A 17,460-nucleotide genomic window follows, 5' to 3' on the forward strand; every position below is an offset into this window, starting at 1 on the left:
GACTACAGGCCTAGGGATAGATTTGTGCAAATTTTTTAGTCTTCGTTATCTAGATTATGTAATGTAACCTTGGTGAAGGTAGAGACTAGGCCAAGATTTGCCGAACTCACCGACGGGGAACTAAAAGCAAGTAATTCGATGAAATGTATAGAAACACTAAGTGATAGCAAAAGTGATAAACAATGCATGCAAATCATGAATGGAGGATTGAGCAAATAGATCAACATGAATGTGGGTGAGGCAGTTCACTGATTGGGCGAATGTCCATGAAAAATAGTTTCATGAGAGCGACAACAGTGAGATAGCAATGGAAATTGAAAAAGATCTAGGACAAGCTAGAATATATGTAAACGACAATAGAAATTCAAATAAATCAATCAAACAACAGTCAATCCTTAAAAAAGAATGGAATTAATGAATGTCTAGTTTCTGGATTCAAAATCTTATGAATTCATCTTCTAAACTTCATTGGAAACAATAGATTATATCCTTGTTTTTGCTTACTTTTGATGTGCTTGTCAGTAAAATTTTGCAGGTATATTCTATAACGACTAAGATTCCAAATATAAAATATTTCAACTATATTCACTGGGACGCTTCAAGGGGAATACTTAGGAAATCATGCTAGGTTTGTAAAAGGAGGAATTCTAGTTATGCTTAAGACCACAAGATTTGTAGCTAATCTTCTTATTTATAAGGTAAATTCAATTTCTAATTTTATTTTTATTTCTAACTCCCTTAAGTCTAGGGATTTGAATCATACATATCATTGTTAGGGTGATTAATTTCTATATTGAATCTACCCTGTTCACATCATTTTTGTTCATTTTTGTAAAACCCTAACATTTAGGGTTCACTCTAAAATCCTAACCTTTTGATTCTTATGATATGCTGACAACAATGATGAAACCCTATTCTATTGAGGGTTTGTTGATAAAATATAAAACACATGTTGATATCCTACTCTCTTGATGTTAATGATTTTGGTAATGTTTTGGTAAAAACCTATTCTTCTACATATTGTTATTGATGTTTAGGGTATATGATGAAACCCTATATTTTAGGGTTTTATGAATAAAACCTCCATTTTAATAGTTAAAGTAAGATGCTATGAATGAAACCCTAGGTTTATGTGCTTTTGTAAGATTGAAACCATATCTTGGTCAAAATTGTTGAATTCTTGATATATGTATCTAGGGTTTATGAAAAAACCATAATAGAGTTTGATATGAAAGTCTAGGGCATAATATGAAGACCCTATATCTAAAATGGTTTTTCCATTTCTAACTTCACTTAGCTATTGATATATGAGGATTTGAGTCTCATTGAAATGATCTTGGGTTTTGTAACAAATCCCTAGAATTTTTTTGTAAGAATCTAAGGACTGAAAGTGAAACCCTAAATGATTGTTGACTAAGTTTAGGGTTTGGATATCTAAAGTTCAATTATTTGTGATAACCTTAGATGCTTCCATTATAATTACATTTTAACCCTATAGATGACTTTATTCTATTATATAAATATATTTGTGCTTGGTTATACTTGTTATGAAGGAATTGTAGGTATATGGTCTTAAATATGGTGAAAATGTTTATCTAATTCATACTTGATGATGACTTGATGATAATGTTGTACATGATGAAAATAGGGAGTTATAAGGATCTTGGTATAAGAATAAAATAAATGGTGTTCTGAAGGTTGTAGTTCTATGATGATATGATGATGTGAAATAAAAATCCTGTGTGACTCAGTTGCTGATAGACTTGTCCCATAGAAGATAATAATCCTAGATAAAAGTGTAACATTCCGCAGTTAAGAAGGAGGGCATAATTTCAAAACTATAGTAAATACCTTGAATATAGAACGGGATTGAAGAGTGGATAGAAAAATACAAATGGATGTTCTTGATTCAGTAAGTTGCAATCAAATACTTGGTTGTGTTGAGAAGTGTTGAGGTTGGATTTGGTGTTGCTAAAGATGTTAAAGAAGAGAGGTTCCGATGAGATGTGTTTGGATAATAGGATGATGATATAAGAAAAATAATAATGATTAAGGACCCTTAAGGTTTGTGCTACACACACACACGCGCGCGATCTTCTTATGTGAGGTTGTGACCCTTCAAAAGGGTCGACTTGGTAGTTGTTTGAGGCCGACTTGAAAGGTCTAGCGTACTTCTAACACAACATAAAAATAATTTTGACATATAAAGCTTGGCATAAATAATTTTGATGCACCGTTATAAAGTCTATATTTGGAAAATAAAATATAGAGCGTATGTTGTTTAGTAATTAATGATTTTCATAGATTACCCTAATATTTCCTGTGCATTTGTTTCGTCAAAAGTTTTAAATTTCCTTTCTCAACTTTCATGATTTATGTCATAATTTACGTGTGGTAACGTTTGTAAAATTGTGTTTCTAATATGTATTTCACACAGATATATGCATATATATTTAAGAAGTCAACTCCCTTAATCATCAAAACACAAAATTTTAAATATTATTAATATATATTTTTCCCCCTTTTAATGGACATTATATTTTTAGGATTTATTAGTAATAGTAATAATATCTCAATTGTGTTTAGTCACATAAAATAGTTAGTGACATTTAATCTTTTAATTATTTCTAATTTGAATTTATATGTGACACATAGAATTAAAAACATAATAAAGTGATTCATATGCATATTTATAGTGTGGCATTTCCTTAATTCTTCTTAGCTATTAACCCTACATAGGTTTGTTCTAATACATTGTGTTAATTTAACTTTTGTATCTTAGGGACTCGAACTAAGCGAGACAAAACTAAAAAAGGGTTGCTTGGGTGAGGGTGCATAAAGGTAGCCTAATTTTTTGAATAGGGTTAAAATGAATGGGAGGTAGGGAGGCAACCTAAACCCTAGATTGAATAAGAGCATCATCATCTGGGGGATTTCCAAAAGAGAAATGAATTTTTTTTCCTTAAGTTAAAAACATTGGTGGGACAGACTTGGGTGCCTCTCACACCTACTGACTCATGATAAAAACCCCTTTCGTAAGTTCTTTTTGACATACTTAATATTGAAAAGCTAATCCTACTCAAGAATTGAAGGTGGGGAGACCAACAGTAAGAATGTACTAACCTAGTAGTATAGGGAACAAAGGGTTATGTTGGGTTTTCAATCTTGACACAAAGGTGACGATTGCTGTGGAGAAAAAGGTGTAGAACGACCAACAGGGAAACTAGTTAGAAAATGAGATTGAAAGCTTGTGGATAGGTGTATTTAATTTATAAATACCTTGATAAATATAGATAGGACACTCGTCACAATTTCAATCAAATAAGAATATATATTCTCTAATATCGACGTAGCATCCCATCCATCGGGCCTAACAAGTGGGTTAAGTTTGTCACATGTTTGTGCCAGATGCTCTTATAAACCACTGATTATGTGAATGATAAACAGTCAAACCTCATCAGGCAGAGGGGGGCATGTTAACACCGTTACTCCTTTGTACCCAATGGGAATGAGAGCCATCATATGAGAAAAAATATAATAGATACAACTTATGGGGGTAGAATGAGCTATTTACCTATTGAGCATGTTCATCCTGATGTTATATATCAACCGTTAATTTGAAACAAGAGGGAAAATATTTGCATATTAAGGTCCTGGGATAAAGAATCAAACAAATGTGAAGATTATAAGGAGTAATTTTTATCTCAAAAATATAAGAGGGAGTCATATGGTAAGGGAGGCACAGGGAAAAGCTAACAAAACTAGACAACATCTAATTGGGGTGAAATTGGCACCAACATAGGGTGTTGAAGAGAAGAGAAGTCAAAGAGGACTATGATTCTTTAAGGATTTTGGGAATTTAAGATTAGAACAGTCTGAAAAGGACATATCTTGTGAACATATGAATGGGGTATGTTCGTTGAGACTTTGAGGTGTCCATATGTGTGTGCCTCCCCAAATTTTGCTCTATGTTGCTATTTGACAATGCTAGTTATGGTATTTATTCTTAAAGATATGGGTTCTCAATCCAACTCTTCTTATGAGAAATTTTCAATTTGAGAATTCATGTACCTTGTTGTGGAATTCTGAATACCTCTTTAGTTAAGAGGGAGTTTTAGAAAAATGTAAATAGGTTCAGACTTGACAATTATATTTGTAACTTTATCAATGTAAATTCTATGAAAAAGAAAAGAAAAGAGAAAAACAAAAATTATTATTATTATTATTATTATTATTATTATTATTATTATAGATAAACATGTGATCATGCTTATAGGCTCTCTTGAGTCAAGTATCTTTATCTTGAGTGAAGGAATTTTTTCCATGAGTCAAAATCTCTTTAGGGAATTTTGTAATCAAAATAAATATTCTTTTTAAGTCTAGAAAATCCTATTTCACGCCAAGACCAAGTGAGCCCTACCAAAGTGAAGTTGGCCTAAAGGAGGCCTAATTCGACCACATGGAAATCTATATAAAGAAGAGAGTTTGACCTCATTTGGAAACACAATCAAAAGTTCAACCTCTAAGAAAGAGAGGTAAAATGAAATTTGGACTTCAAGGACAATAAGAGCAAGGAAAGTGAGAAGAGGAATGCTTACTCTTTTGACATATTTTTGTCACATGTGCGAGATTCTATGTCATATTTATAAGTTGTTGGGCCGAAATCTTCTGAAGTTGTAGGGCCAATTTTTTTTTGAAGCTACAAGGATGAAATTTTTTTAAGTTGGGCTGATTTGAAGCTATTGATATTGAGAACTTTGACTTATTTTACGAATGGTTTTTTGGGAGGGTTGACTTACTCCTTGAGGAGGTCTTGATCTTAGTCTTTGGGTCTTGAATGTGTCACTTTTAATTGATTGTATAAGGGGAGAATAATTTCTATGAGTTTTCCCCTTGGAGGAGCTTTGAGACTATATCTTTTGATCCTTTTTTTTGTGATCTTTATACACATTATGGTTTTGGAAATAGCTTGATGAAGAAGATAAAAAATAATAATTAAACACAAACAAATCTCACAAGCAATTATTATGTTAAAAGTAATCAAACCCTATTTAGAAATACCTTTGATTTATCAACACCAATAATTGTTGTGTTATGGTAATAAGTCACATCCCCTTCCAAGGACCACCATGATATTAACACAATGAAACAATAGAAGCTATACTTAGGTTTGAACCTCAGGCATGTTGTTAATAATTAACATGAGCAAGACAAGGCAAGAAAATGATGAAAAGGGCTTTATATCATCTTACGTTGTATTGATCTTAGGATCTAAATTGACAGTACATCAACTGAACAATTTTATATCTATATGTCACTAAAAATGCATCAGTGGATGATGAAAAAACCTGATAAAAAATAAGGTTTACAACTCATATCTATGCGGGCTTATATTTGGTGATTGTCTAGGGACTTTTAGTTTAACATTCCCCCCTCGTTTAATCAAAAATCTAGATAACTTTATGAAATAAATTTTGTCATATTCAACATAAAACTATTTAACTATGAGCCTTGATGAAGATATCCTTGAGAAAATCTCAATATCGAGGAATAAATGACTACTATGTTTTAATTTTGAACATTCCCATTATTTTTTATTGGAAGTGTTTTTGATTGATTTGACAAGACTAGTTTCTATGTTGGAATTTCCAAATGCTAATTGAATTTTGATTGAATTTGAATCTTCAAGCTCGATTTCTAATGTTTCCCCTAATAGGTGCAAGTTGATGTATGGTATTTTCCTTGTAGATGCAACCCTTTTCCACCTTGAACTACCATCACAATTCATTTTTTTTGTCAACTTAAGATTTGGTAATTAGAAACTATGGGTTTCTATTTGTAGGTGGTTTGTTTGTTGATTCTAACTCCACAAAAGATAGAAAAAGTAACTGCCAATTGAGAGATGAAAAGATAATTGGCAGTTGGATGTGGCAACTTGAAACATTTCCCTTTATGATTTTATTGCCTTCAAATATGAATATTTAATTTCACTACTGTTTTTTTGCAATGGATCTATTTAATTTTTTTTCCCTAGTAGTTCACTAGGTTCATTTTATTTGGTTTTCAAATAATTTTGATAATATTGGGAAACATAAAGTATAATTCCCCATAGAATTTCTATTAATGAAAATTTGAACTTAGATGGCCAAAAGCCAATGTAAGGTTAAATACCTAAATCATGGAAACCCTAAAAATTTATGCTACCAAAAGTTGGATTAGGATAACTTTTAGACAAAACGAAAAGGATCAATCTAGTTCATATCATAAATATTAAAAATAGATGGTATCACATTAAAGAATTCATAAAGGAGCAAGTGAGGCTAGTGTTGTTAAACCAAGTAAATTCCCAACTAAAATATATCATGTTTTCATTGATGCAAAAAATTTAGGGAATTTCGGCTTAAAGTAATTAAGATGTTGGGTGAAGTGGGAGGGTTTCCTTTGAGGGTCAAAGGCTTCTATGGTTTGACATATTTATCAAAATGGAGACACAAGGAGGTGCTTCCAAATGCACAACAAATAAGGGAGGTTGATTCGAATTTCGTTTTGGTTGATGCTATGGTGTCAGAAGTTGCAAGGTCCATTGTGGTCACCGATGAGGAGCCCAAACATGAAGAAGGAAAAGGGTGCTTATGTAAAAAATTAGCCACCTGGCAAAAGAAGGGTCTATAGGCAGAGGTGAAATAGGAAATGATAACAACAACAACAATTCTATATTGAGGAGGAGTAGACCAGACACCTCTTCAATAGTGGGAGCTCTGCATGACTCGAGGGCATTAGAGATTGCGTTTAAGCGAATTGACACCAATGGAAATCAAAATATCTCATCCTTGGTGTTGGGAGAAATTCAACATTGACTGGGCTACGATGTAGGTCGTAGGTGTTAGGGAACATGATGGAGGTTTTTGGTGTTCAGGTTCATCAACATGAAGGATGTCATGGTTTCTATGTGTCTTGTGGCCCTATTTCTCCCTCCTTGTTGGTCTCTCTTGTCATCAATGCATGGTTTTCACTAGCTTCAGAGGAGTCATTGGTTTTTATTGATGGGGCTTCATGGCCATTTTGGTTATCAGATCCACTATGGGCTATGGTTAAATGGTTGTTCTATTGGTGGCCTTATGCCATTTTCTTAAGTTTACATACTAGGGTTTTTACCCATTTTGTAATGTTGTGATGCTTTTTTTTGGACTTCTAATAGATGCCTTGTTTGTGGTATATAGGGGTTGTTTTATGAGTTTGTTAGAGCATCTCCAAGCTTTTCCTGCCAATCAGAGCATCTTTGAGTGATTATATGTTTTTCTTGATCATCTTATCTTCTAGAGTTTCTTTTATAGTTGGTTAGATTATCTTCGAGTGTGTCAACTTATTGGTTAGTGATCTTTAAACTGTCGTGGATATTCTACTCGATAGTTTGCCACAACGGATCTGATAATATTATATTAAAAATATGAGATTCTACACTATTACAGTTTTATTTAATTTCTAGATACGTAAAATTAATTGTAATGAGTGCATGCATTTAAAAATAAATCAAGAAGAAAAGTAGAGAACAAAAAAATAATATCACACACCCATAATAAGAAATATATGCTCTCTAGGAAACCCTTTCGGGAGAAAACCCAGCAGGAAGGTCAGCCCGCTTCACTCTCTTTCTATGTCTGGAAATATGACTGCAGATACAAAGAAGTAATGTTTGTGGCCTGTGGGCTGCTAGAGTCCATAGATTCTCTCTGTGTGCTCCACCTCCTATCTCTCTTAGCTAAATTTTCTCAACTATAGAAAATACTCTTGAAAGAATGGAATGCCTCTTCCTCCAAGTGGCCCGGTTATAACACAGCCCGATAGCCTACTAGTGGTTAAGTTTGACTACATCAACTCTTAACTAGAGTTACAATATAAACACTTCTAGGGTATTTCACATCATAAACACATAACTAGCCCATTTTCCATGAATAATGGTAGTTGATGTGACATCCTCCCAGCCTATAGGTGTGGAAACAGGAAGGTCAACTTCTTAGTGACATAATTTTTGCATACAGACTCCGATTGACACAATTCTTGCACCATTGGAAAGATTTATGTTTGTTGAATAACATGAAAATATTCCGCACTTTGGAAACAAATATTTACCCCCAAAGAATGTCGTTTGGTGCCTCAAAATGCTCCCTGAAGGTTTCAGGCCTAGTTTTGCCAAACTGAGTCCTGCCAATAAAAACAGATGCATCAAGATGGATGAAAAACAATATAATGATCTAATTCAGATAAGTTAGAGTACTTTCTACCGTTGTTAGTTTACTGAGTGGTTGCCCATTGTTTGAGTTATATCTAGTTGTCCGTATGTGCTTTCTTTGAGTGGCATGTGTGCCCATATCTTGAGGTAAGTCATATTTATTTTCAAAGTTATTTAGGCACATATGCTATATCCATAATTATGTAAACATCATTTTCTAGTAGTAGAAAGTTGTTTTTTCTTTCTTGAAAAAAAAAAAAACATTAAAGAATCTATCTAGATTACAATATTATATTGACTGAAATATATGAAAGATTATAGAAGATAATAGAATTACAATGAGGTGCCAAATAAATACCTAACCATGTGTCTTTTTGTTAGATGTCTCTTCATTAATAATTAATTATTATTATTATTTTTTACTAATACTTACTAGGATGCCTTCCTTCTCACTCATTGCTCCATTCCTCCGAGACCGTAGCTATTTACTGCAGCACAGCCTTCAGAGGCTGGGCCATGGATGGTTCTGTCCGAGTTGTTGCAGAGCCACCTCAGTCATTTGCTTTTTCTTTTTCTTTAATATTTGTGATCAGCAGGTATTTTACTGACATATTGCAGGCAATGTAATTTGTAGTCACAGTGGCTCTTATTTTGCAATTTGGACATCATTGTACTTTATTCCTTCTAGTTTAAAGATGTCGTGGTCGTAGTTTTTATAGTGTTTTATGCTTTTTTGTAATTTCTCTTTATTACGTTTTATTTACTAAACATTGAGTAATCGTAAGACTTCTTGATGCCAAGTTACCTTTTGGTTAGTTGAGCAGGAAAAATAAGACATTTACATCGATATTCAATTCAATATAATTCGAAGTCATCCCTTCTACATTAGTAATTTCTAATACTTGTTGTGTTCAAACTGGATTATTCATTAGTAACTGCCACTATAGACTTCTAGTAAAAGTTAAAACAGTAACCTTTCATAACATAATGCTCGGGCGGTTCTTGGATTAACAAACAAACAAGAAACACGAACCGTTTTACTTGTAAAAACAAATTATATTTTATCGATTTTGTTCTCACAATAACAATTGACTTGTTGGCTTTTTCTCCAGTTATATGAAAGAAGGCATGCGGACAAGCGTGGAAGCTATCCTTGTGGTTAGTTGTTAATGTTGTCCACTATTATATCCTTCCATATTTTTTTCGTTGTTTTGTAATTGCAGTTGAATTGTATTAGCATTGGCATCGTTGACGTAGAATAACTAGTTGAGTGATCCCTCTTTCTACATTATAAAAGTTGTCCAGGTTTATTATTCTGGTTCCTTTTTAATGTTTATCATTCACCTTTGGGATGTCGCAGTGGTGCTCTCTGGTGCTTTATGTGATTTTCTGCTCCCTTTTTAATGTTTATTGAAAGGCCATTGAAAGCAGAAGAATAGCGTTTTGGTCCATCAGCAACATGTCGCAACCCTGTATCAAGGTGTGGCAGGTTTAGGTTTAGGTTTGGGTGGGTCTTATTGTTATCAAATAAGGATGCATACTGATTTAAAAGAAAGAACACAGGTGAGATTTTTGCAAATGGATTTCAAAACACCAAAATTTTAGAAAACTGAGTTGGTGATGCGATTTTTTTCCTTCTAGCTTGTATCTTTCTACACTATGCACCCTCCAGGAAAAAAGTCAGATGTGAGACTTATACTCTAAATAGATGAAACAAAATTGTGCCTTTCATAGAAGTGGTTTCATAGAAGTGGTCTAGGGTAAGTGATCATGTCTGTGTCTTGATTGCACGTAATTAGCATCAATCTTATCACTAACTATATGGTCCAGATTTTGTAATGGAATCAATCGACCATATGAAATTAGGTGATGCCAATATTTATGAGGTTTTGTCTGTACGGATTTTACTAGTCGTGATTTATTCTAATTTTAAGGAAAGCAGGTACATCAGCACAACCATCCGCATATACTATTACTGAAAATAGGAACCTTCTATAAGCTTCCTGGAGGACGCTTAAAGCCTGGTGAAAATGGTAAGAACCTTAGCTAAGGGACTTATTGTTTTTGGAATAAGTAATTGAAATGAAATTGTGAAGCAAACTTTGCTTTCCGTTTCTAAACAAACTATAAAATTTAAGTTTTGAATTTTTTCATCTCATCATAGAGTTGACATGGTCTGTTCGGAATTCTTCAGAAATTGAAGGCTTGAAGCGCAAACTGTCGAGCAAACTTTCTGTAGATACAAGTACTCTTCAACAAGAGTGGCAGGTATGATATGAACTTACAAAGTTTGTGCCAGTTTCTTACGTGGTGCAGTTTATGTTTCTCATTTGCGAAGGATGCTTACATTTTCCTCCGACTGCAATTTATGAGCAGGTGATTTATTTTTTCCATGGATTAAACATGAAAACTTAGTAATACGTTCTTCCCACCTCGAACGAAATTTGCATGCTTGTGCAACATTATCAAATACATGGTATGAATAAATTATAAAAGCAACGCCTATAAATATTGCAATAGAGTTTTATATGGACATAGGTCTTATAAGAATAGTCTTGCTATAAGTTGGAGATGTTAAACTTAGCAATATGTTCTTTCTAAGTCGAACCAAACAATGGTTCATCTACCATTGTATCCTTCAAATGGTTAGTCTAAACTTACTGATTTAATAGGGACGTTATCCACAAATGTGAGAGACCTTGTGCTTCTCCTGGAGGTTTGTTTATTTATTTATATATTTGGGGAGCCGGGGGCTGGTCTGGGCTGTGGAAAATCAGCTGTATTAGAGTGGAAAATGTGTATTATTGTTGTGTAGTAATTATATGTTTACTATGTGACGTTGAAATAATTTTTGAATTTATTTATTGTCTTTCCTTTTTTTCAGTTACTCTTGACCTTTTTTTTGTTTAGTGATGGAATCATTTCTATGCACCATTTGCACTATGCATGGGTGGTGGTTTTGTTTATTATTTCATTCATATCAGCAATTTTTCTACCTCTTCCTTATCTAGAAAGGACAAGTCAAGAACGAATTATTTTCATGACAGATTGGACCGTGTGTTGGTGTATGGTGGAGACCTAATTTTGAGACAGTGATGTATCCTTATTGTCCCCCGCACATTACAAAACCAAAGGTAAGGAAATGTTTCAAGTGAATTGTTATCTCCTTCACTACTGCCTCGCATTTTACAGCGTTCATGCCAAATTTGTTGAATCACCTTTCCTGCAGGAATGCAAGAAGCTTTTCCTTGTTCATCTACCCGAAAAAGAATATTTTGCAGTCCCCAGAAATCTGAATCTGGTCGCTGTTCCACTGTTTCTGCTCTACGATAATGTGCAGGTATATCGCTTGGTCATAATCGGTGCCCAAATATGAAGGCTTACAAGGTCTACAATTCTTACAGTGTGTTCATTGTTCTGGAATTAAACAAAATTTGGATACTTGCAAGTTGGCCATGTAAAGCTTACATTTTCTGCCTTTTTAGTTCGTAATACATATACTAATGCTACAGTACCTTCTTGCAGAATTACGGTCCGGTTATCTCAACTATTCCGCTGCAGTTGTCAAGGTTCACGTTTAACATGGTTAAGGATGAACTCCAATGAGGTTCTGTCAATAAATTATTGAGGACTGCTTTGTTGACGGAAAACAGACTTTGTAATATGGTTGAAATACAAAGGGTCAAAAAAATTTGGGACACCAATAGAGCCGGGACTTTTGGAATTGGTTGGGAACATAAGGTTTTGCCTGCGTATTATTTATAACTTATGGCCATCAGCATTGTTAATTTTTGGACTGTGGTCTGCTTATTCAATGTTATAAATTTCACCTTTGTTATTCATTATGGCTCTTACTAGTGAGATTTCTAGTGGAGCAATGTTTAAACATTATAACTACAGTATACAGTATAAAGGTGAAGACATTATTAGTCACAGATGGAAGTGTAATGGTATTTTGCTATTGGCTACCTTCCCAATGCTTGTTTCGCTATTGCCATAAATTTTCATCATATACTAGGAACATGGGAAATTTCAGGGGCTTATTCATGGTTATAAAGCTTGCATCTTCTTTTTTTTGGTTCACTATGGCCCTTACCAAAGACATCTAGTGGACCAATGTTTAAATATTAAGTACATAATAAAGGGGAGAACGTTATCTGTAACAAATGGAACTGTAATGGTATGTTGTTATTGGCTACTTTCCTTTCCGCTTGTTTAGCTCTCGCAATAAAAATTCATCATACATAAGAATTTAGGCAAAGTATCTCCATGTTTATAATTTGGCTTCAAAATAATGCATTTTGACACTTTAGCTACTGTTGAATTGTATGCTTCTGTTGGTAGAAAACATGTAAAGCTATTTTGTTTTAGATTAACTATTTCGGAATAAGTGGATGGGTTCATTTATTCAGTTCGTTGAAGCCTCCTCGTAATATTTGCATTTTAGGCAGTTCACATGGAATCCGCAGTTGGACACTTCAAATTTGTGTAGCATGCGATTAGATTGTTGGTCGGAGCTTATAGCATTTGCTGCAACGATTTTATAGCTGTACGAGCTTTCAAACATCATGCAGGTGTCTTTTAATATAATTCAAAAACTGCAAGTTGACTTTGATTTTTAAGTTGATCAAATGCTATCTTCTATTTTTGAACTTCCCACGATCACGTAAAAGCATGTTTTCCTGGATCAGGCTCGCATCTCCATATTAGTCTAGCATATCTTGAAACTTGGTTTGTACTATGTATACCATGGTATTCTGAATAATTTAAAATATGAATGTATTACATTAGAGTATCTATTACTAGTAATTATGTTTTAATTTTGATTGTTGATCTCTAGAGAGGCTATGGTATTCTGAATAATTTAAAATATGAATGCATTACTTTAGAGTATTTATGGCTAGTAATTATATTTTAATTTTGATTGTTGATTTCTAGAGAGGCTATATCTAATTTAGACAATCAATTACTTTGAAGATTAGGGATAGGGATTTAGCTCAATGAGAAGTTATAAAAGCAATGCTAAGGAGACTAACATGACACGCTATACAAAACATGACATTGAGAGAAGCATCTTAGGGGTGAGTGGAGAAGGTCTTCCATTCTAGTGTGTCAGCTAGCTACAAGGAAGGTGCAAAAGTGTAGCATAGGAGATCCATATCAACAAAGAAGATGAAGAAAAAATCTAGGGCTTGATCAAGTGGATCAAATCTAGGATATGTAGTAGTTGTAAAATCTGAGTTGGGAGATTATCTCAAGAGGAGAGCCCAAGTCAATTCTGATTTTATAAATAATTGATTTTATTTATGGCGTTGAAATTGTTTGTAATTTTTCTTCTATTGAATAATTATGTTAAGAACCGAGTTGTGCATTTATGTTAATAAATTGTCTTGTGCTAGGTTCAAGATATTAGTAGTCCTAGTGTTGTAGCTAGATTCTTGGACATGGGGACCATGGTGGTGGTTGGGTGGCATCTCAACATGTTTTTTATTGTCCATTGTTTTCCAATACCCGATTTTATTCAATATTTTCAATAACTTATTTTATACCAAGAAAATTGCATTCACTCAATATATTATTTTTCTCAAAATAGTTGAAATAAAAATACACCAATATTTAAATTAAACAATTTGGAATATATATTAAAATAGAAAATCACTCAGAAAACATAATAGGAATTGAACCTCAAAATTCTCCTTAACTTTTTTATTGCTTAGGAAAATTAGTGTTCCCTTAATAGGGAACATTACCCTCATAAAATACACAAATAAATATAGCTAACTATAACTTTGGTTTTCCAACCCGAAACTTTGGCCTCCTTAAGAATTTGGCCCAATAGAAATTCTTAGGCTTGGGAAATATTTGATTCTTCACCTTTGAATAGGCCTTGTCTTCCTTGCAATTTATGACCCCTTGTGCACTTCAGGAAATAATTTATCCTTCTACCCATATGCAAGCCTAGCTGAAAATTGCAACTTTATTCATAGGTATCATCCTTTAAAATTCTCAATCTCTCCACTAACCTAACTCCTTCTAATCCTTCTCCCAAAACATCATTTTTGTACAAATTTGTCTTCTATTGGTTCTTTAAGTCTCTAACTCCCTTGAGACAATTTTCATCCAGAACATTTGATGTGTCTCCCACCTATGCCTTAGAATGTGTCTCCCACCTATGCCTTAGACATTTTATAATTTCTCATTGAGATAGATCTTTAACCATATATCTCCAAAATTTCCTTCGGATTAAATCCTAACTCACTTAGACTAAACTCACTAAAGTAAATTAATTTACCTTTCATTAAAAAACATTAGTGGAATAGCCAACATTAATTATATAATCAATCAATGTGTTTTTCCTAGGTTAGGAAAGAATCATAAAATCACTTAATAAATTAAGGAAGTACCTAAAGATACTTTTGAAGCTCATCTGCATGCTTGACACCTAGTCTTTGTAGAAAACTAGCTATGAACAACGACATCCATAAGGGAATTTTCTAATTATTCTAAAACCAATACTCCATCCCACAAATTATCCTCCTCTAGATTGGCATTATCAAATTTCTCTAAAGCCAATACTCCATCCTCCAAATTATCCTCTAGATTATAATCCATCCTCCAAATTATCCCATCAATCTTAAAAGGTGTAAACTTATGAATTCCACTAAATTTTGAATGGGATATGAAATTCTACTTTGTCCATGTGAATTCTACTTTGTCCATGTGAATTTTGATGTGGTTGGAACTATTCTCAAACATCTAGAAATAATTAATGGTAATGCTAAAAATTGAAATAAAAAATAAAAATGAAAGATAAATATTTAAAATTTAACATTACTATTATGGAGCACCCATGGATCGCTTAGGGAGAATCCAAGGAGTTCCTTCGGAGCAAGCGTTTATGATCTATGAGTATAATATGAAGTGACCAGTTGTTAAATGAGTAGAAATAATTTCAAATTTGTCTGCAATGTGATTTGGGTTGGGTGATGGGGTGTTGGGATGGGAGTTGTATTGTTAGCATTTCCTTGTCTCGCAATAATTAATTCCTAGGAACACATGATTCCTAAACTTTGATACAACTCCAATTGTCACAATGTATAAGTATAAATTCTAAGTACATATGAACAATAATTCATTATGTCGTATGCTGCCAACAAAGGCCATATTGTAGTCTAGCATATTGTGGTAATATTTAATCTTCTGAAAGGGAAGAAAGGCTCACCCAAGGTGTACCAAGAAATATTTATGATTTTTAGGGTTTAGATGGTGAAAATATAATTTACATCCAATTAAAACATTCATTACAACCATTAACCTTTGAAAAAAGGATAAAAATACACATTACACAAAGCTTAACATATAATCTCAAAATTTTTAATGTGGGCATATACACACAAACACATCCATTCATAAATCATAAAAAAAAAAACAATGTTCCATATAATATATCTTTTTATTATATCATATGGGAGAAAAATCTCATAATATATATCCAACATTTGGGTCCAGAATAAATAAGGCATTACAATGGATCTCAATTCATGATCACAATCAACCACAATTGAATGAAAATATATTAGATTCATATTTTCACAATAACATATTTGTTGAAATATTTCATATCATGAAATATTAAGGACACTAAGGAAATATATATAGGTACATATGGGAAACTTTTCAAATTTTTGTGCGCTATAATTTCATAAACACTCCTTGTGGATGTTACAGTTTTTGAAGTCATAAAATCAACATCAACCAAGTTAGTTTAGAATTTCTGGTATAGCTTAGCTTCTCTGGAACTTTTAGATGCATATGGAGACATATTGGAATGCCTAAGGTAAAAAAAAAAAAATACTTCGTTCCATTATATAAGAGATATGCCTTATAGAAGTTAACTTTTTTGAATGATCTCACTATTGATTTCTAGCAGGTCAGCTTGGAATTTTTGTTGGAACTTCTTTTTTAGGAACTAGAATGTGAAATTTTCAAAGATATGAGAAGACATATATAAGTACCTTCAATAAAAAATTCTGAATCATATTTAAAATTTTGGATACATGGGATGTTCTACAAGTATGCTCTTGGGAAGATGCCAAAAAGAACAAGATTGGGAAAACAAAACTTGGTGGAGCTGGAAGAAATCAGTGGACCAAGTGAAGGTAGAAAAAATGAGTAGACCTGGTGAAGGCAGAAGTAGAGGAAGACTTAGTTAAGTAGGTTGGTTCCTATGAATATTTGTAGCAGTGGGGTTTTGTGTCTCAATTAGGTTGTTACATATGGATATTTGCAGTGATGGGGATTGATGCCTCTAGTAGGCTAGTTCCTACAAATATTTAAAACATTAGGGATTGATGTCTCTATTAGGTTGGTTCCTACACATTTTTTAAGAATAGTTTGGTTCCTACAAAGGATTATGAAAAGAAATTTTGTGGTTGTCTCCTGAAAATGATTCTACAAAAATCTTGTATTCCATGTTCTTCAACTTATAGATATCATATATGTAATTATTTTATTATGTTTCATAAATGTTTGAATAAGAAAAATTGTCTCATATTGATTCACCCACACTTTGAGTTTGTTGGTTCCTTTAAAACTAGTCTAACTTTTGGAATGTAGATTGTGGGATCATCCATAGTTAGTGAAGAAGGCTTCTCCCAAAAAAGAACCCAATATTTTTTGGAAAAAACGATGCATTATGGAGGACAATATGCAAAATTAGATAATGACTCGTGTGTTCGATATTTGGAAATTAGTTGTGACTTGTTATACAATCTAGGAAAATAAATGAATTTGAAAAATAAATCTACGAAAAACTTTAAAGTTTTTATGAAGGAAACAGTAATGCGAAGAAGGTGAAGCTCCAAACTCATAGAAGATAGTAGAATAGTTTGAAAACGAAACAAAAAGAAAATGTTACAACCTATTTTCTCCGTGGATGAAATTTTTAACATTATCAATGCACTTTGTGAGAAAGAGGAAGATTGTGAAAAAAGTGCTAAGGTCATGCCCCTAAATATTTGATTACATGTTCTCCACCTCTTACGAAATGAAGGATATAGAGAAACTAACAATGGATGAGTTGTATGGGATTCTCTTTGCATATGAAACCAGAAAAGAAAGACAAAATACATCATAAAAGTAAGCATTTTTGAAAACATAAAATAAGGAAAAATGACACAAATCTTGTGATTGTTCTACTTTGTAAGAAAGTCGAAGAACCGATGATTGTG

General features: G+C 33.1%; 1 protein-coding gene across 1 annotated transcript in view; it reads left to right on the forward strand.

The window, feature by feature from the left end:
• Positions 1-11,836, forward strand: part of LOC149150721 (pre-mRNA cleavage factor Im 25 kDa subunit 2-like) — a 45,463-nt gene extending 33,627 nt beyond the window's left edge. Inside the window, exons 2-7 of the mRNA XM_089442919.1 lie at positions 9,343-9,388; positions 10,173-10,263; positions 10,425-10,498; positions 11,278-11,364; positions 11,460-11,570; positions 11,756-11,836. Of these exons, the coding sequence (XP_089299045.1) occupies positions 9,343-9,388; positions 10,173-10,263; positions 10,425-10,498; positions 11,278-11,364; positions 11,460-11,570; positions 11,756-11,836 (490 nt within the window). The remainder of the gene's footprint in view (positions 1-9,342; positions 9,389-10,172; positions 10,264-10,424; positions 10,499-11,277; positions 11,365-11,459; positions 11,571-11,755) is intronic.
• Positions 11,837-17,460: the final 5,624 nt, after the last annotated feature.

This window comes from Pinus tabuliformis, chromosome 9 (genome assembly GCF_031772625.1).
Source record: "Pinus tabuliformis cultivar Carrire ecotype Pingquan chromosome 9, CPIR1, whole genome shotgun sequence".
Taxonomy (NCBI): domain Eukaryota; kingdom Viridiplantae; phylum Streptophyta; class Pinopsida; order Pinales; family Pinaceae; genus Pinus; species Pinus tabuliformis.